General features: G+C 35.9%; 1 protein-coding gene across 1 annotated transcript in view; it reads left to right on the top strand.

Moving 5' to 3' along the window:
- LOC145672111 (uncharacterized) overlaps nt 1-21,720 on the top strand; it is a 45,666-nt gene extending 23,946 nt beyond the window's left edge. Inside the window, exon 4 of the mRNA XM_081741381.1 lies at nt 21,313-21,720. Within this exon, the coding sequence (XP_081597507.1) occupies nt 21,313-21,447 (135 nt within the window). The 3' untranslated portion in view covers nt 21,448-21,720. The remainder of the gene's footprint in view (nt 1-21,312) is intronic.
- Nucleotides 21,721-22,343: the final 623 nt, after the last annotated feature.

The following is a 22,343-nucleotide window of genomic DNA, read 5'->3' as shown; positions in this document are numbered from 1 at the left end:
ATCATCATTCCAATCTAGTTTCAGTCTTTCTATACAATACATGATTTCGGCTAAATTAATAATTTGTATTGCATAAAACAAGATATTATTTCCTAATTAAAATTCATAATTAATTTTAAGTACATAGAGAAAAAGCTATTTAAATCCAATACTTCCTAATCAGAATTCGCAAATGATGAGAGCTCCTCCGTGGCTATATGGTCAGCGTACGCTTCTCTGGCACGTGACATCCTGTTCGATTCTCGGCAGAAGCTCAAGCAGTTTGGATCTCACTTCTCATATAGCCTCGCTGTTTAAGAGGTCGCTAAATTGAAACCCAATCCAATCGAACATGATGTCTTTCGACTACGAATTTAACATTAAATTTAGAATTTGCATATTAGTCCCCCCCCCACACACACACACAGAGGTCGAGATGGTTATAAAGATGAAGTCATACCTTTAGAATTGCTCATGTTCTGATATTAAAAAGAGAAGTATAACATGACTTTTAATAGGGTGTGACCAATTCTCGCCAAACTGAAAATGTCACGCTCTTTATAAAAGAGAGAGAAAGCAAAAGAAGGGAAAGAAGGAAGGTTAGGGCAATCAACAGCAATGTTACTTCCAGATATACTTTCGGGCACTTTCTTATCTCCGGTCGAATATGAATAAAAATGTTCCCAGAAGCAAAGATAAATTACATTTCACTCTTGTGAAGAACACTCCACCAAATAATGTCCAAGTGCAGCTTTCTGATAGTTTGTTTTGTCCCACGCAGGGGTGTAGCAAGCAGGTTTGTGTAGGAGGGGCCCGTCGTTTTTGAGGGGGGGCCAGCTACAATGTACAAAGCCAAAAAGAATGTGTTGCTGCTAGTGTTTTTGAGGCCTGAAAGAAAGGAAGGAAAATTTTGGTTTTCCAGAAGGAAAACTAAAAACACTATTTTAGCTTATTATTATTATTATTATTATTATTATTATTATTATTATTATTATTATTATTATTATTATTATCCATAAATTATATTCAAGATAGTTTTTATTATGCTCAATCAAGAAATACTGCGCGGGACCAAACGCTATACTTTTGTGCATAACTATAAAGGTAACCAAGAAAGTTCTGTCACTTTTCGTTGAGGTCTGTGTTCAATTGGACCTCACGCCATGAGTTGAATGCGAGTGGAGATAAGGCGAACGTCAGTTGTTGGCGTGGGTATATCCAACATACTACCTGGTTGTGGCAATTCAGATACACAGTGAACTTGTATAAAGACACAGGGAACATGGGACATCCATAGAGCGTCATAAGAGCATGTATGTTGAACGAGTTCAAATGGAGGTCAAACGCCGCTGTAGCGAGACAGAAGATATGCCCAGGCCTTTGTTGAGGGTGTCGTGACGACGCGGACAGTGTAACGATGGTTTAACAAGTTTAAGGACGATGACGAAACACCCGAAAACACCACATGCCAGAAGACCAACACATGTACAAAGAGGAACTGGGACTACAATTCAGTGTGTGGAGAAACCATTCGGCAGCACATCCATCAACTTGGGAAGCACTACAAGTTGGGTCGTTGGGTCTCACATGTTTTGACTCCGGGCCAGAAGGCAATGTGGCAGTCGCCTGTGTTTATTTACTATTTCGGAGCCATTTCTGAAGAGGGCGTTGACATGTGATAAAAAGAGGGTCCTATACGAAGCTCTACGGCGCCGCCATCATTGGTTAGCACCCCATGAACCGATTTCAAAACAACCGAAACCAGCACTGTACCAGAAGAAGGTCCTTCTGTGTGTTTGGTGCATCGTGCATCGGGAACTGCTACCAGCTGGTCAGAGTATCAATGCAACTGTGTAGTATCAGCAGTTGAGCTGTGCTCAAGAAAAACTCAAAACTCTGGAGCCATCACTTCTGAATTGCAAATGGGTCCTCGTTTACGGGACAACGGTAAGTCCCATGTGGCTAGGATGACTCAGGACACCATTCTCCGCCTTGAATGGGAAACATATTGCAACCACTATATTTCCCGGGTATTGCACCGTCCGATTATTACCATTCCCATTCTTTGGACAATCACCTTAGAAGACGCCAGTTCAAATCCCTAGTAAAAGTCCAAAATGCACCTGATACCTTCTTCGTTTCACGGCCCATCAAGTTCTACCGCGATGGATTCCATGGCCTTCCAGAACGTTTTCAGAAGGTCGTCGATGTTGATGGGGACTATTTTTGATCTTCCAGGTTAGGTGACATATCGATCATGTTAGGTGGCATGTGACAGAACCTATCTACACAAGATTGATTTTCTTTGAAATTTCACTTAATTTCTTTACGGTTTCCTGACAAAAATATTTATTTATTATTCGTGACTTAAAAAAAATATTATTTTATTACAGTGAGTAGAAATAAAAGAGAGAGCAAATGAAATCCAAATTGAATCAAAGCATTGTTTCTAACCAAATTTTCTATCCTCTATGTCTTTTAAAACACTTGTTAAAACATATAAAAATATACTGTACTTACAAATCAGTTTAGTACCTTTGTTTTATGGCTGTATTTGTAGTACCTTGTTAAAACGTTTGTCTTCAAACTGTCAAATATAAATCGTAGTAAATTGTGTAATGTTGCTGTCACAAAAAAAGTATCCTATTTTTCGATCGGTATAAGGTAGAGATACTATACTATTTTTCGATCGGTATGGAAAAACAATATTTCTCCATACTATTTTACCGTAAATTATTAATTGTCAATAAACTTTGTTACTTTTAAATGAATAAAGCGAGATAATTTTACTATGATGTTTTAAAAGCTGGTCATTTGGGGGAGCCAGGAAACCATTTGGGGGGGCCTGGCACCGATGCCCCCCCCCCCCCCGTTGGCTACACCCCTGGTCCCACGCTACCCATAAAATACTTTTAGAAGCAATCATCACCAGTACAGAGGCTAGAGGTACCTAGTAGGTATATTTAAGATAAAAAGTAGTAATCCTGACCTTCAACAAGATACTATCTCGATATCTGCCTGATAAAACTGAGCAAAAAATTGCGTTTGAGTATCGAAATTCGGTGAAAAGTTTTTTGCTATTTCGACCACCTGCTGCTTGTTATTTTAAGTACCTTTTCAATCTTACAAGAAGTTGTAGCAAAATGGGTTCAGAAACTCACTATTTTTTTTTCCACGTGACTTTACTCGTGAAAAAGAAAATGCGATAAACCACAATACATAGCCTAATGTTTCTTTCTTTGTGTATTAATTCAAACCTGAGATTGTACACATATTTAAATTTAATAGACCTAATAATCCTATTTCTCTATTAATGCTCACATACTAAGTCTAAATAGAAGAATCATTGCACCGCTCGTTTTAGTGTGTTTGCTTTCCAGTCATAAAAGTTCTAGTTCAATCCAGAGTATCAGTCAGCTATGTTGAATATTTTTCAACATTTTATTATATCTCGTCATGATGGGGACTGTACCAACACTTACTTTAATGGCTTATGTAGGTTCAAAACAGAACATATCTAACATCAAAAAAAGTTCTAAAAGTTAACATAATGACATCCATTTGCAGGAAATAGGAATACACTCATAATAGTTCATGTTAACTTGTAGTATTTTATTACAGCATTTTTCAACCTTTGTGGTGTGGTTACTAACAATCTTTCCCAGATAAACGTTAACTTAAGGTATATTACCACAAAATATTAAATAACAATGAATACCTGACACTTAAATAATTTCTTTCATGGACAACTCAATAGCTTTACTGAGCTCCTTTGTCGCTAAACAGTTAGTGTACGTGTCTTTGGCGTGGAAGACCCAGGTTCGCTTCCCGGTGGGAGTCATGTGGTTCGGATTCCACGTTAATCAGTAGGTCTCATCTCATATAACCTCGCTGTTGAAAGGGACGTTAAACTCAAAATCAACTCAAGTTATATCGTTTTACTATGTTTGTAAGTAGCATGTCCATCACTGTCAGGAGAATTGATACAGACGTAACTTCCTACTTAATAGTGTGTTATTTTAGTGGTATTTTAACTACTAGAGCATCGAAATTAATTGATATTTAATTGTTTTCAGTTTCGTATAACATACAAGTTTGTTTACATTTTTCTTTTTACTTTCTCCTTAATTCTTTATAACCACGCTTTCTTACAGTGAAATATGCCTTATGTAATGAATATAAGAACTAGGAGTATTAAAGAGATACAATTCGACGGGATCTTTACACTGAGAGAAATGAAAAGTTAAAATAAAACAAACCTGTTTATTTTCTGAACCAGTATGGAAGCTCTTTCGACTTAGATTGCTTCAAACTGATTGGTTCATAAGTTGTGAAACAAATGTAGTAAAAAAAAATTTAAATGAACGAATGGATTTGGTTCAAAGTGTCTTTAATGAGTTAACAGTTTAATCATTTGAAAGAAAAATCTGAACCAAGATTGGGTAGTTCTCAATTCATTTTAATAAGCAGTTCGACTACTATAAGTTCGAAATTAAATAAAGTAAGGTCTATATTATGGTAAAGCTTCGTGATAAAATGCCAAATATCATAGCTACGCCAAATTCATGAAACAGCTCCAATCATTTGTAACAACCCTACATTTTATTATAAGTTGTTCCCATATAACATATACGTGCAAACATCTGTTTTTAGAAAAATTCAATATTTAGTATAGTAAATAACTATAACAGTTTTAATAAAGCGTTAAATTTATCTTACTTTCCGTGATCTATTGTAGTTGCGCAAAAACACAGATCCATTCACTTGTAATACAAAAGTACACCAATTGGGTATGAACACTAAAAAGGGGGACAAAACAGTACTAATATAAGGGGGCATGTAATTAGCTTATAGTGTAAAGCTAAAAAAGTGAGAGCAGCAATTACCTCCACGCACCTAATCGCCGATGGACAGCACACTTGTTAATATTATTCCCAATTTAACTGAATTTTAAGATATTGTTGAGGGATAATTTTAGTAGTATTATATCTATACGCTTTTATTTGAATCACTTCACTTCACATCTACAATTAGTTTCATTATATTTTCATTAATTGTTAGTCATCCAACGATGCGTTCAAACATAGAATATTCACTAACAATCAATGCATTGGCCAACAACTTAAATTAATTTGTTTACAGTTAACTAATTATTAAAAAAAAAAACACCAAATTTGTTATATCTAATTTGAAATGTGGTTTGGTCCAGTTATTTGAATCAATCATTTTTCAATTTGAAAGTTGGTTTACATCGATCAAAAGTGTCTGCTTGCTGTTTCAAAATGTTTTCAGTAGACCTTACATTGAATGCTGTAAATTTCTTATATCTTATACACTAACATGAGAGGCGGACATAGGGCGTATTTGAAGTTATACACTCAGAAAAAATGTATGTGGCGTACGTAAAAACGTAGGTTACATGTGTAAATCCTGTAGTTTTTGGACTTAAGGTACAACTAAAAAATATAACTAAAACATACTTTCCGTATAAATGTTTCGAATAAACGCACTTTCTGTACGAACGAAAAGAACTATATATAAGTGATCAGGATGTCACATACAGATATACGCATGTAACATACAGCTGGCGTATGTAACATATTAAATACGTATACGTATGTGATATATGGAAGACTGTTAGATGTCATACATCCTGAAACGGCATTATGTAACATCTAAGTGAGGAAAGTCTGTAGCATATGGATAACGTGTGCTCCTTGCAGATTCCTGTAGTAAACATAATGATTCCGTATATTTGTACAATGTATCGCTGTCCGGATAACGGACTTTTTTCAGTGTATTAATTAATAAGAATTTGCGTCCGGTAAAGGGGAAGGTTAAATGTTCGAAAAATTTTCTATATTTTTTTTTACAACAATGAGGAATATACCAGTCGAATCGATAAGTGTCAGCATAGGCGTCTCTGGCGGGGGCGTCCACCCCAATATTTTGAAGTACAAAATATTAAATATGTTGGGCCAGGTAGCACCATTTTAATCACTTTCTTCGATGTCCCCCCCAAATTTTACATGCCAGAGACGCCAGTGAGTGTCAGTAAACTAGACAAATGTTTAGAAGGGGGATGAAAAACAGAGCCGTAGCTATAGACTTCGGCACCCCTACACTCACCTTATCGAGCTTTCGTTTTTATTTATTTATTTATTTATTTATTTTTATTTTTTTTTATTTTTTTTTTTTTTTTGGCAAATAAGAGAAACAGCTGTTGTTATGCTACGCTGAATTTTTATCAAGCTGGTTGCACAGATTATGGCAACAGCCAAAAGTGATCATTCTCTATTCTTTTACAAATAAAAGCTGTTTTCAAGAGGCTTATTTTGGACTTTTTGTTGTACTTACAAGACTGCCTCTGGCTGTACCCAAATCCACCTTGAGAACAGTTATTAAAATTCACAATGTATACGTTTCATACTATCTAGAAGAAATGAAATTTTAATGTGTTTGAAACTATGTGCTTAAAAAGAAATGTTCGAAATGGGTAACAGCATCAATTTCCAGTAATAATTGTAAACTTTTGTAATTTTACTCGGTATGTGACCACATAAGGAAGATTTTAATTTTGATTCTTTTACAGTAAAAAATATTTTGTGAAATGTAACGGAAGCTCTGAATGGACCTTCTTTGCGAATTTCTTAATATTGATCGATAGAGGTGAAGAATAGTTTAATGTTTGTACTTGAAATCCAAAATATAGTTTGGCTACTACATACATTTAAAATTATAGTATCTACTTACTTAATTTCTTAATGACTGAAAATTTTGAATTTAAGGTTACTTATTTTTAATAAACATACAAAATATCATACAACTAGATACGTAAAGACACACACACACAAAAGAAATCCTGGCGATACAAGTAGTTGATGGGGAAATGATCCCAATCGTGTCTTCACTCCCGTTTTGCCTTATGATTCTTATCACAGGAAACGTCAACCAAAAATTGGTACTTAATGACTTGTTATCATAAGGCAAAATGGGAATTCCCCTTTCGCCTTACAATAATTTTCATATATTGGTAGCCCTGCTTTAGCAAATATAAATGTAATTAAAATGTTCAACAGAAGGATACTGAAAAACTGGAAAGAAATAAGTTGCGTTGAAAAAGAAGGTAACAATGTAATGGATTCGAAATCAGAACTAAGAATTAATTATCACAGAGCAGGGGTGGACTGGCAAACTTTGGCCCACCATCAAAATTTTGACCCATGAATCCGACCATTATGGCTCACGGATCCGGATTTTCGACACCCTACTGCAATTCACGGGAACAAAGTTATACCTAATAAAAAAAAGAAAAAAAGAAAAGAAAAAGAAAGAAAAAAAAGAAAAGAAAACGGCATAAACATAGTCCTACAAGTTCTGGAGTGCATAAGTGTTAGTTTTTGTACGTAAAACAGTAGAATCTCTTTTAACATTATCCACCTTACATGTATTTTATTTCTTTTACCTCAATATAAATCGTTTATTCTGCCTACAGAAATAGAATTGTAACTCCTCCAAAACAACTTAACTCGGATCAGGAACGCAGAAAATTTTTGAAGAGTGAAAAAAGTCTTCACCGACACACAATACTTATGTGTAAAGAAGAGACAAATTAAAATGATAGTTCTCATAATTATGTTCCATTTATTGCGTAATGAAAACATGTTTGCACAAATTCCGATTCAGAAAACTTCCCAGACATCAAACAGTCTGAGCCTAACGTTCCATAGTATGCAAAAAATTTCAAGCAGAAAGTGTACAACTATACTTAGTCAGACAAAAATATAAATGAACTCTTTCACAACCTAAAGGGAGAATAGGTTTATTTGGTAAAGTTGACATTAAAAAAATGCAACAAGGAACTTGCAATAGGAGTACAATACAGAAGGGTAACCAGAGAGTGGAACGAAGAGCTGGACCTTCAAACTATATTCTGCCAAATAGAGTTCGCTTATATGTTAATTAAACTTGTTTAATACTTACATACAGCCAGGGACGTGAGTGAGCAGGAATTCATTCCGGAGGGAAGGTGTCCAAATTCAATATGAGGACAAATTGTATTAAAATTTGTAATATCGCCCCTAAAATTAGACAAAATTTAAGAAAAGTCGTGATTTCGGAGAGGGGTTTTCGTATCCCCAGGCACACCCCCTGCCTACAGCAAATGAAGAATATAGTTTAAAATGAAGTACTTTAAAAAAAAATGAGCAATGCTAATACGTTAAAATAGTTGAAAGAAATGATCGCCGGGTAGCCAGGTAGCCAAGTCCGCTCTTGCAAGTGGGATAAATTACTGAAAAGGCATAAGAATTAATGTTTATATTCATGTAGTTAGATTATTTCTATGTATTTGCGAAGGTAGAGCAGGAAAGGGAAGGGATTTTAGAATTTTTGTGTAACTTTGTTTTCTGTAAGATGATTGATTATTACGAGTCAATCAGGTAACAGGTTTCAAATGAGATGTCACATTTAAAGATCTGTACGTTGCTCAAGTAGTTTCACACTGTGTATGATGAGTAAAAGTTCCTGATTAGTACTGAGTTCGTCACTCGAAAGTGTATAAATGCAAGTGTGTTTAAGTGTGTTAAATGGCCATATCTTTCATTGCATATAAACGAAGGGGAAGGTTACTGTGTTAGGAAGAATATATTTATCGGATAAACTATTGTCGTGAGTCAAAATAATATTGCAATTGTAGTGAAGGGTGTAAGGTTACTGTTATTCTAATTTTTTTGAATTTGAATCTTTATCTGGTGAATACACACATTCTCCACACTTTTGGAGGCCTGTACGACAGTAAGGACGCAAGTGAGACGGATGGCGCATCGCACATCGAAAGCAAATTAGTGTCGAATACTATGGTCAGCATATGATGTATTTCTATCAAACAGAAGAAAAAAGCTACAAGGAATTGAAAACTTGACTTCTTGCAAAGGGCTTTGTTTCGAAAAAGACCTGAGATAAGTATCACATCTAATTACGTAGATTATTTTCAAAAGATGTAATGATCATAATGCCGTTTACAGCAATTTGGGTGGCGTGTTGTTTGCCACGACTCGATTTTCGTGTTGTTTGCCACGAAGTATTTGCATTCCGATCTTATCATATCTTATTATCGTGAAAATTTACTCACATCTGGACACTGGCGGATCCACGTGGGGGGCGGAGGGGGCGACCGCCCCCTCCAAAGGTCTTTTTTTACTTCCAGCCTTTACTGTTGGGAGATACAAATATGCTCTTTTCCCGACCGATCCAATCTGTATGACAAGCCTAGCAGAGTCTAACCAAAATGTGTTTTACTTAATAGTACTTAATACAGACATATTTGAATTATGACTACTTCTGTCCTTAGTTCCTTGAGACGGTCACCATAAGCCTCAAAGAAGCGAGAATATGATTCATTCGTTGGATGAACAGCTGTAGGAAGGAGGCTAAGACGACATACTCTTTGAACTAAAAATGTATAATTTAAAATTGTGTCCTAGAAAAAGATGTGGAAATGAAATTCGGGTCCCGAGACTTCAATTACTTTTATCTTGAATAAAGAGAAATATAGACTCTTCAGCGCTTCTTATTGAAAAGCTTTCTGAAACTGAGACTTTTCCGTTTGTTGATTGATTGATATGTATTCGTGTCATTTGTCAAAAGCGATGCTTTACAGAACGAGTACTAGAGTATAAGTTGGGTCTGAACTACTGTAGTGCGTTCGATGCTTACTCACCGGGAATCAAAACACAGAACCTCATGTATCCAAGATCAAAGGTACTTTCGCTAGCTACTAGACCAACAAAGAGAGCCGTTACTTTTGGGGTTCAACTCGGAAACATTAGGAAGAGACCAAGGATTCATTGTGACTTTTAATGGCACTTCATCTTGTCTTGTGAAATAACACAAGCTACAAGCTGTTATTGTAATTCATACATAAAAGACGAGGTTCTGAGTGAATAACTGATCTTCGCACAGGCCAAACCGATTAAACTAGAAACTTGAAATTCGAACAGTAGATAAGATTTGTGACGTAGGGTATCACTAAGAAAGGATTCTTTTTGGAAATTCGAAGAAAGGAAGGGGGACGGAGTAGAAATTATTTTAATAAGATGGCCATCTTCCCGAATCTCTTAAGATTAGACATTTGAAATTTGGAATTTCGATTTCTCATTTAAAATAATTTGACACGCATTTCAACGAAGTAAAATGGGAAAAAACAGGTGGAAAGAAAAAGGGGCGGGATTACAATTATTATAATAAGATATAAATATATACGAATCTTTGAAGGTTAGAAACATGGAATTTGTCAGGAATAAGGTAGATTTGAGCTTGTGCTGTAACATTCACAGAGATAGACTACAAGGTGATTAACACGTTGTGTGGTTTCCGCCCGTCGTGGACTTTGCCCGTAATTATTTTCAACTCGTGAGCATTCCCAGAAAGTTATGAGTCTGAGTCTAAACTTGAACTCTTTGGATTTATCAGAATCGCTAATAAAATCAAGAAAGATGGATGAAGGAACTCGAAAAAGATTTTGAAATTTTTTTCTAAATCTTTAAATGAATCAAAAGGGCACAACAACAATCGTAAAAAAAATGTGTACCGGTATATATTTTTAATAAACAATTATATATTATACATATGATATTTGATTTGTTTGTTTAACGTCCCACGATTGTGCCAGAACGGCTAAAGAAGACGTGGATCTAATCACTATAGTGGAATCCGAACATTTTTTCGTTCAACTGTACTCCCACCGGGAATCAAACCCGGGAGCACGCACACCAAAGGTAAGCGTGTTAGCCATTTAAAAAAATATTAACTGATCCACGAAATGTGTCTCATTAACTTGCTTAAGTACTTAACACTAGGTTTCTATTTATTTTACTCCTTTTACTCGTTTTTCCATTAACGTAGAACAACAAAGACACGAACGCAGAAACATCGAGGACGATTAAAATTCCAAAGGCTCTCCCACCGGGAATCAAACCGGGGACCCCATACACCAAAAGTGCATGTGCTAGCGACTAGACCAGCGGGAGGGCATATAATTAAACCAAATGGGGTTCATATTATATCTGACAAGTAAGGGACCATATGGTTGTCGCGCAAATCAGATGCAGACATACGCCATCTGATTGAGCATGAAAAGATATGGAGAACACAGAAATTTAAGGTGCTAAGGGCCATAGGGAGCGGAGCGAGGAAGGAGGAAACATTGAATGTCGGCAAAATTGAAGAAAGTCAGGAATGACGGGAAAAGTAAATTTCTTGCAAACAGGGAAAGAAAGTCAAGCAAAAGAAAGAAACTAAACATAACAAGGGCATCAAGGACGAAGAAAGATCATAATCAGGGTTGCCATCCGGACCGCAGTGTTGCCAGCGCTGCATAACATTGATATGGAAGATATAGCACAGTATAGCAATTCATGGACAAGGAAAATATTAGTAACACAAAAGACAATTGAAAAGAGTCTGTACACGTGCGTAAAAAGGTTTAACGATAGTCGTGAGTGAATAATGTACATGAGGGAGGACAAATATAGACATGTAAGTGAAGGAGATACACATGATAACACAGAAACGAAAGTGTTTGGGAGCATCGTTCCATGATGATGATGATCGGTGTTTGCTATTGTCTTCCATGGGATGATAATGACGTATAAAGGACGGGAGCTACAGTTTAACGAGGGATCCGAACCTTTTGTGTTCGATCCGGGATTTGCAAATCTTCCTGGATGAAGTTTTGTGGCCCGATCTTCAGGGTAAGGATCGTGTTTTGCTTTTGGTTGACTCCTGGACTCCAAACAAGGATGACACACTTTACAACATGACAGTTCCTAATGGTGTTCAATTTTACAAAAAGCTGATTCCTCCGAAATGTACAGGCCTTATACAACCTGCTGATGTGTTCTTCTTTCGTCCATTCAAAAACATGGTGAAGTTCATCACAGATACGTTAGTGTTCTCCAATATTAATGTGTGGCAAAGTGAGAACTTTCTCCGCCTTCAGTCATTTGTTCATTACCAGTTTTCCTCTAGGCGATTCCAAAAGATGATACGCTTTGCGTTTTTCAAATGTGGCTACTCCAATGAACATCCTGGACAGTTTGAAACATCTTCCGCATGTTGCTTTGAAAAAGGACTCACAGAGGAATGCTGCAGAGACGCGTGTGACCAGCTTGCTTTCATCCGCTGTGCTCATTGCGAGAAATGTTTGTGTGTTGACCACGCATTCATTCGTGATCTTTACGTCAAATGCAATTAAACTATAAATGGTGCGTACTGTTCTCTATTTTCCTCCATTTGTATATTCACGCGGGTGTAATATTCACTCACGACTACGTTAAACCTTTTTACGCACGTGTACAGAGTCTTTTCAATTGTCTTTTCTGTTACTAATATTTTTCGTTGTGCATGAATTGCTATACTGTGCTATACCTTCCATATCAATGTTATGCAGCGCTGGCAACACTGCGGTCCGGATGGCAACCCTGATTATGATCTTTCTTCGTCCTTGATGCCCTTGTTATGTTTAGTTTCTTTCTTTTGCTTGACTTTCTTTCCCTGTTTGCAAGAAATTTACTTTTCCCGTCATTCCTGACTTTCTTCAATTTTCCCGACATTCAATGTTTCCTCCTTCCTCGCTCCGCTCCCAATGGCCCTTAGCACCTTAAATTTCTGTGTTCTCCATATCTTTTCATGCTCAATCAGATGGCGTATGTCTGCATCTGATTTGCGCGACAACCATATGGTCCCTTACTTGTGAGATGAAAGAAAAACAACATGTTATACGTGCTTTATTCTATATTGGTAATTTCATGTAAAGATGAGAATTTTTCAAAATTAAATTTTAATTTGCGTTTTTTTTTTTTTTTTTAATATTTGATATTGTCAAATATCACCAATCTGTATGTTAAAGGAAATATAGTTTCTGTGCAGTAATGAACGGAAATATCACTTTGGTTTTAAATTTTTGATCTTTTTTCGCTCATTTTATCGTAGGGTTTGTTAATCTTTCTTTCTTTCTTTCTTTCTTTCTTTCTTTTTTTTTTTTTTTTTTTTTTTTTTTTACTATTTATGCATTATAATGGCTTGTAATTCTTAATAATTTTAACTCATATTTTAATTCATGTAAAATATATACATAGTTCGTGCTAGATTTAACAAAATTTATGTTGAGTTTGTGTAAGAGAAAGTTTAATATTGATATTTTTTGTTATTACATTATTTGCAGTATTTATTGAATAAATTGTGTATTTACCTAGTAATGATTCATATGGTCATAGGCGCCGACTTGAAGAAAATATTGGGGGGTGGGCAAAACAATGAATAAATATATCATCATATTCAGCCGTTTTCTATCAACTGCTTGATGATTCTCCCCCCCCCCCCCCCCCAGTTTTTGGTAAGCTGCATCCAAATTCACGACCTAATGCAAATTTGCCTAAAGGCTTTAAAACAAATTCAAGTTCAATTTTTGGAAATTCACTGCAAGTTTGCACTCACATTGATCTTCACTTGTTATATCAGTGCTGTCCTGCTGCCAGAGTGTTGGTTGATGCTTCAGTGCTCCATTATACACAGTTTTGAAAATGGCGTTTTCTATCGAATAAAAAGTTCTTCCTATATTGAATTAAAAGAATTTGTGATTTCTTCCTCGACTGGATTATATTGTAGGGGCGAGGACCCCACCTATAAATATTGGAGGGGTCAAATGTGTCTTCCCCCCCCCCCCAAAGTAGGCGCGTATGCATATGGTTAGGGAATATTGCAATATATTATATAGGATTTATATTCACAATTCATTTCTTTCTATGTTACTGCTGTAGTTTGACTTCAAACCGTCGCTCTGGGTTCCTGTTAGTAGTACAGTACAAGGTTTAAATGCAGAGATGATTAGTATTATGTATTTGAAAGTGTATCCATTTCATTCTCCTGTGTTTGATCTGTGACCTTGAATGAGCAAACCTGTTCTTTGAAGGGAAAACAACAACATTCTTCTTTCGCGGGAAATTCGAAATTCATGTTCGGGCAATCACCACGGGGAAGAATCACGGAGCTACTAAAACATCTATTGAGTTCAGTTTGAATATTCTTTCTTTTCCGTTTTCAATCTGTTGAATTATATCCTGATGTAAATAGAAATGAAAGTAATATCTAAAGCTTGCTCCCCTATATTTTGGACTATTTGGAACAATATGTGCCATATACTATCAAACATCACTGTATAATTAATTATTGTATTATTTTTAAGCTACCAAGAAATGTAAAGTATGCGACAAAAATAAACGACCACAATCACCATTAAAACTAATTACGATTTTGGTCATTAATTTTTGTCCCGTACTTTACATAGAAACATCATAATGAATTTTGTTATTTATTGACGTTTTGTATTATTCTTATGCATGTATACTTTTGTTATCTATTTACTGTGCAAGACAGCGCATCTGATATATAGCGGTGACTATGTCTGAAGTGAATCATGACACCTCCATACCTCCGAAACGGAAGTGCGTATTTGATCTAAATCTACAGAAAGAATATACGTTTATTTAAAAAGCTTACAAATTCGGGTCCCAAAATGGAATCTGGGAATCAAGTTTACACGCTCCTCCAGCCTCGGATTCATATGCGTCTTATTTTTACAAACTAAAATTCTGGTCACCTTGAGGCTGGTCACCTTGAGGTCCAGGAAGTGAACCGCCCCCTCCAAACTATCCTTCTGAATCCGCTAGTGCATCTGGAGTAAGAGGAAGGGTTGCCAGGCACCTCTGTTTTTGATCCTCTGGAACAAGTGGTAAATGTTCTCGCCTTTGGGACGAGAGAGGTCTCATTAGAGTCGCTGTTGAAAGAGAACATTAAACTCAAAACAAATGAACATAGAACATCATTAATATCACAATAGCTTAATAAATTGATATAATTGCATTTTCTCTTCTAACGGAGTTTTAATATTATCTCCTGTTGTATAATTTTCTGTTTTCAATTTCAATTACGTCCTAACCTTATGCCGTGTAAGCTAAAGGATGGTAATGATAAGAATGAATGAAAAATAGTGTAATGAAGAAAATGGAAGGAAGAAGAACCCCGAGAAACCTCAGACACACTGTGTTTGTCCACCACAAAATCCACTTTGCGCGAGGAAATTCTGAGTGCCTTGTAAAGTTCAGGAAACACAAATATAACATCAATTTATAAGTTTTAGTGTGAAGATCCGAGAAAGTAGATGCACAGAGACTGACTTATGTACTTGTTTCTCTTTGACAAAATAACAACTGAAGTCATCAGAGTAGATTGTAATTAATTTCTTGATTGCGACACTGTCATCCAAAGTGTTTACTCTGAGAATTGCTTGAAAAGTCAAGTAAATATATCTCATTTCTGTACACCGAAAATCTACCTGAGATACGATCTTGTGTACGATTACATCAAAAAGCCAATATTTTAAATTGTTCTTCTCTGATTTCTTCTCGGAGTGGTTCAGAATCAAATGCGGGATTCAATTTCTTACATTGATATGATCTAGATTTTATCTTCAAACGTCCGAGAGAATTAATGGTTGTAACTTAGAGAAATGTAACCTACCCGTTTCTTCTGCCATAGGTTTTATAGTCTTAAATCGTACACAGGGCTCCCTTGTGGCTATGTGGATAGCGTACGCGCCTTTGGTATGGGAAACCCGGGTTCGATTACCGGTGGAAACTCATGTGTATCGGAAACTATGTTAAGTTGTAGACCCAAGGCTCATACTCTTCTGCTGAATGGGATGCTTAACTCAAATCCACTCCAATTCGTGTACATTCCATCTTGTTTCAGAAAGGCTATGGAGGGATTGCCGACCCTTGTATTTTAATAATCTCTGTGGGACAGATTTGATTTTCAGTCTTAGCGTCCCGTTCAGCATCGAGGCTATATGAGACGTGGACCTACAATTTAACGTGGAATCCGAACGAAATAAGCTCCCGCCAAGAATCGAACCTGGGTCCCTACGCTAACCGCTCATCCACTAGGGAGCTCTTTGGGTGGACTTGAAAATACCCCAGTAACTATACATAAGTCACTAAATTTTTGTATTACCAATAGACTAAATTTTTCTACTTTCAGCAAAGGTATTTAAAAGATCGTTAAATCCAGATTTTTAAATCTAATTTTAATTTGATCTCTAGAAAGGTTATGAAATATATATATATATATATATATATATATATATATATATATATATATATCGCGTATCGCGCCCCCTCTAGAAGGTTTGGGTTCCCATTTATCGGGATTCCTATACCCCCCTTATTGTTAGTCCTGATAATATGTCGAGATTTAACGTTGGCTACACAGTCGAACACAAACAAATTGTAGGCAATATCAATTTTGAAAATGCACTTGTAGAGTTTCTAAACAAACAAATTATTATATTGAGTGCTTGAACTCACCTTGAATAAATTTAACTGTGGCGTTAACAGCCGATAGCGTAGTAACCCAATAACGTGCTTGGGACAATTCGTATTGTATGCATTCTGTTTATAATATAATAGATGTGATCATTATAATATGCTCATCTGGCAACCCTTAGCAAGTCGATTTTGTATAAGTCTTCACGATTTTGATATAAGATAAGCTAGAGAGAACAATACCGTGGCAAACAACACCAAAATCGAGTCATGGCAAACAACACGTAATAGCAATGTGTTATTTTACATGGTTTAGGAGATGTGATAATGAATGTTAATGTTGGCAATACTGCTAAAAGTCGTGAAATTAGGAGAATTTGTAGTAATCGCGACTACCAAAAACTGTTGGTCAAGTGTCAAAGGTACGAAAACAAACAACGATCGTTTTAAAAATTTCTCGCATCTACGTCATTTTAAGAAGTATTGCCAACTGTAAAAAGTATTCTATAGTGTAATGTCCAAGAGGTCGGGCACCCCAAAAACATAACCTCAGTGCAGAAAGGGGGCAATCACTCCAACAAATAACAAGAACATTAATTTTTAACAGTTATAAATTCATCAAATTAACATATAAGAACAAACAAATTATCTCATTGCGTTAGAGCATGTACGATTTATTGAACTTTTACATCATGTCTCTCCGGTCTTCATAAAATAACCAACTTTTTTTTTTTTTTTTTTTTTTTTTTTTTTTTTTTTACATATACTGAGTAAACGTTAATGTTATTTTAAATGGTTACCTCGTTCAAATCCTCAAATATTTGGGCGATGATTTGATTACTTTCTATTAATTACTTTTAGTTTCTTGCTTGACATTCATAAATACTTTCTTTTATGTATGCTTTTTACTAGACTACCCAGTTATTTGATGATAATACAAACAGAGTTCGGTATTTTCCGTTTGGCAGATTTGTCAATTGGCAGATTTGGTCATTGGCAGATTTGGTAATTGGCAGATTTGTCAATTGGCTGATTTGTCCATTTTCACGATTGGCGCATTTGGTCATTTTCACGTTTGGCAGATTTGGTAATTGGCGGATTTGTCAATTGGCAGATTTGTCCATTCTCGTCATTGGCGCATTTAGTTATTTTCGCGTTTGGCAGATTTGGTAATTGGCAGATTTGGTAATTGGCGGATTTGATAATTGGCAGATTTGGTAATTGGCTGATTTGTCCATTTTCACAATTGGCGCATTTGGTCATTTTCGCGTTTGGCGCATTTGGTAATTGGCAGATTTGGTAATTGGCGGATTTGTCCGGGTCCCCACTGTGTTGGGTACAGAATATTTCAGTATAGATTAGTAATTTTCAACCTATTTCATATCACGACCCCCTTTTATTATACCCTCTTGCCAGTGACTCTCATTCGTCACTTTCTTGGTTGTAATAAGCTTCTTAGGTAGATTTTAAAATCTATCTACTAAAGAGATTTCACACAATCTATCAATATACATAGTGAAACAAATGTCCGCATCACCCTGAGGTAGAATGATGGAACTTAGAAGTGGTCTGACACCTCAGATGGTACTATCAAGCATCATGGAGGCCATTGTTGATTGGTATTCGAAATTTTAAATGCAAAGGGAGTCATATTACATATTTTAAGGCTAGAATTTTACCAGAAATACGTTTATCGCTTATTTTAGCTCTGAAGCAAGTCGTTTCGGAGTTACTACTACTGAAAGTTTCCTTATTATGCCCTTAGGGGCTAAGCTCGCGTTAGTTGCAAAATATGATTACTATTTCAGAACACTGATGCTAATAGAATTATTTTAAAATAATAAATTTTCGAAAAGTAATGTTTCAAGTACACTTCATGTTGTGCTAACTTCAGAATATTGTCTGCAAGCCTATGTAATTGGTTGTTTTCTAAGACTGTAGAAAAGTAATACTTGGGGCGTTCAGAGCACAATTTACCCGAGTCCATTTTAAATAAAGTTCAGTTTTGCTCAGCGAATTAATTCTATTTCAAAACGTAATATCTTAGCAGTCAAAAGTCCGAAATAATGTAACTGAAACCACGTGAAAGGACGTGGAATAGTTTCATATGACAGCCGTCAGTTTGGCAGGAGGGCAGCCGATCTCACCCCCACCATGAATTTCAGATTTTGGAGGCAGTAAGGCAGTTTTAGAAATCTTTTCAGAAGCAACAGAACAAGCTTGAGGTCCTTACACGGAATAAATACGGAGGAAATATAGGTGATCAAAGTTGGAAAGTTGCTTATGCCCAATTTCCAGTGTTTTAAGCAGGTCCGAAACTCGAAAGTAGAGCCACCTTTGGAATCCTGGGGCTCCATGATGAATATAGGCATATAGCTCCTTACAGCCAATGGAAATTGATTATAACTGATCAAAATTCGTATTTATTCGGCATAGAGAATTCAATTCGTTTATGTTGAACACGCACAGCAAAAAGCTTCTAAATCTACATTACTGCCCCCAAAATCTGAAATTCAGGTTAAGGGGCGGATAATCTATAAACGGACGTCCCTCTCTAGCGGCAATCATATAAAATTCTAGTTTAGACATTGGGACGTAGTTTTCCTTTCTTTCACTTCGGATTCATGTTTGCGAAGGTATGACGTTTTCCGTCAGTGTATTCTTTTTGACACACCCTGCAGTTATTTAACGTAATTATGCTCAATTGACTATGGTATACGGAGCTTGACTTCTTAATGATCCACACGCTGCAGCGTACACAATATAAGTTAATATCTTAAATTTATGCGCAAGGAGTGGGAAATTAGCCCTCCTATTCCTCCGTTCCATCAACGCCCTTGTCTAGCGGTTGTCCTATGAAACTAGCACACACCCATTTACGTGGTTTTTGTTTCATTTTTTGCGGACTCTTGGCTCTGAAAATGGTCTTGGATTCCTTGTGCTCTGAAGGTCCCATATCTTAATAAAATAATAATAATAATAATAATAATAAAAAAAAAGTTGGAGCCAAATTTAGCCTGCAACCCAAGTTTGTTCGAAACGCATAAAATTAGTTTGTTTAGTTTGATTGATTACAGTTTTGCATCAGTAGCAAGGCTTTTTGAGACAGGGCTTATTGTTTAAAGTGGGATCCGAACCACTAATTTTGAAATTTTACATTGAATCACCGTCAAAATATGTACAGCAAATTCCGGACATATCGTGCTAATGTTAAAAGACCGAAAATTGCGTCCTGTAGCGTGGTGCATACATACAGATAGACGAACCAATTGAAATCAAATTGTCCCAGACACTGACGTTCGGCACTGATGTTATAATAAGTATTACGTTTTAATGGTTAGTTACGCGGGCGACGCCATATCTTGCGTTTTCTCGCCTGGTTCCTTCATACAAGCTATACCAAGGTGTAAAGTTTTAAAGAAAATTTAGAACTGAGGTGGGGAAGAGGGTCGAAATAAAATTTTCATAATATAATGAAAAAGATATTGTTGATGCGAAATTAATTCTTACCTGAAGTTTCCAGTTGTATCTCAACCACATCACTGACGTTAGAATCATCAGAAGCAATTTTCGGATCAACACTTCTACCAGCTGTTTGGGTTTCCAGTTTTTTCATAGCATTGCATTCTTCATGATTCTTCATTCGTTGAACTAAATCAACCATTTCTTTCTTACACGTTTTGCAACGATGTCGTATGGTCCTTTTCTTATCTGATGGAGTTTGAGTTACTGTAATAAATTTGCTCCAAATGATGTCTTTTTTATTTTTTTATTTTTATTTATTTATTTATTTATTTATTTATTTTATTTTTTTTTGGTCTTCCCGTAAAACTGACGTTAAACGATTCCAAATTGTACGGAGACTGACTGTATCAGCGAATGCCTGCGATATTTTAAGGCATTGATTTTAAGATTTTAAGGCACAATTTGGCAAAGAACTCTTTGTTTGTTTTCTGAATACAACAAAACTTATTTCCATTATAATTCTATTTATTTATTTTTTAATATTAGTTCTACAAGTAGTCCAACCTGCGACTACGACACTTCCTCGCAAGTTAACTGATAAGTATTTAAACAATACAATAACCGTTAAGAACACAGGGAAGAAAAAGACAAAATAAGTTGTAGATCGTCACATTGACCTGCTGAAGCTACAAGAAATCAAAACATTCACACAGGAAGGAAATACTATTCTGGATATGAAGCACTGTTTGGCAATTTTCTTTCTCTGGCAGTTTTTTTTTTTTTTTTTACAAAAATAAAATAAAATAAAAATAAACATGTTTAACACAAGTCTTAAAAAAAACACGTGTTTAAAACAAGATGTTTGAAACGTATATAACATTTGTTTTAAACAAAACAACCCTGGTAGTAATGTGACTGATATCCTTGACATGTAAGATACATACATATGCTTTGGTTGTGATTTCCTCCTTTCATTAGCATATGTGAAATCACAATAGTCATAAGATGCTCGATACAAGGACATAGGATTGTCCAATTGTAGCAAGGGTCTGTGGTGCAACCCACGTAGTCCGAGATAATAACACCGACCTCGAGAGTGAGAGTGTGAATGGCTGTTCTGGGAAACGGACTGGGTGGCGTAGTGGTTAACGCATTGGCACGGTATGCCGGAGGTCCCGGGTTGGAGTCCGGTCTAGTCAGTCACTTTTTCACTGTGTGTTAGAAATCTTACCTATAGAGGATTTAGTGTGTATCATAAAAAAACGGCTGTTTACTCCTTTCATTGGTATATAGTTTTAACCTATTAGAATTATCTATGAAAGCTAGTTGCAACTTGTTAGCATTATCTATTGAAACTAGTTTCAACTTATTAGCGCTATCCATTAAAGCTAATTTTAACTTACTAGCATTTACTAACAAACAAATGTCTCTTTTCAATTCGTAAGTTTCACTATTGTGTTAATTGCGTTTTTCTCATTATTCGAAGCCATATGAAGATGTGGAGGCGTCCTTGGATCATACGAGTTCCAGTGGCTATTCTCCAACTGGCAGTCCTCCTCCACCGTATTCTCAAATAGTGGGAAACTCTGCTAAAGATGAGAAGGATGAAAATCCTGTGTGAGTAACGAAATCAATTGCATTGCGTTCATTCTCCTCTATCTCTCTTCCTCGGTTCAAGCTAGCGTGAAATGGGTGTATGTTAAGGAATTCAAAAAGTAAAAGCATTGACATATTTTTTGAGATGTACAAAGTGTAAGTAGCAGTTATGTTACATGTTAGAGAGTAGCAGCAAAATTAACAAAGAGTACAGTATTTTATTATGTGTAGTGAACTTCGTCTTTTCATTTCCTTATTTAAATTGTTTGCCTAATTATGAAAAGTGACGAAATCAAGTTATGATGTAATAATGTTAAACCATTATTATTCTCTAACATTGTGATCTAATGATGTCTTTTCTCGAAAATAGGAAACGAGCAGATAACAATGGAATGTGGCTAACAGCCAATTGTTTCGAGTATAGCATTATAGCTTGACGTTCTGAATTTTATTGCTGTATAATATTGTTCAAGGTATTACACAGGTATTCAGGGCTGTTAATTGTGTCTTGGGTAGCAGATGTTCTTATAGTAATATATGTGTTACCGGCAAAATAGGAAGTGTAAGTATTTGCATAATGCTTAGCACAAAATTCCGTCGTAGCTAATTGGTTTTCGTGTGCTTTTAGTGCGGGGGACCAGCAGTCAATTTTCTGCGAGATTCTATTAAAACTATTGATCCATTTCTGTTTTAAATTTCAAATTGGCTAATTAAAATTTACACATAGTCGTAAAACAACATCTTTTATTATATTTTGCGATAAGTTAGGAACCAGAGCTCTGCACACCACAATATTTCACAAATTTGCATAGCAGGTGAAGATCAACCACCATGCCAAGTTGGATCCAAATCGAGTGAGTTTGGTTGAGCTTGTACGATATATTGTGTCCTGGTTACTAATTTTCCAGGAAAAAATCAAAT

The sequence above is a fragment of the Thermobia domestica genome, chromosome 15 (assembly GCF_964235325.1).
Source record: "Thermobia domestica chromosome 15, izTheDome1.hap1.1, whole genome shotgun sequence".
Taxonomy (NCBI): domain Eukaryota; kingdom Metazoa; phylum Arthropoda; class Insecta; order Zygentoma; family Lepismatidae; genus Thermobia; species Thermobia domestica.
This window is presented reverse-complemented; position numbering and strand designations above follow the sequence as displayed.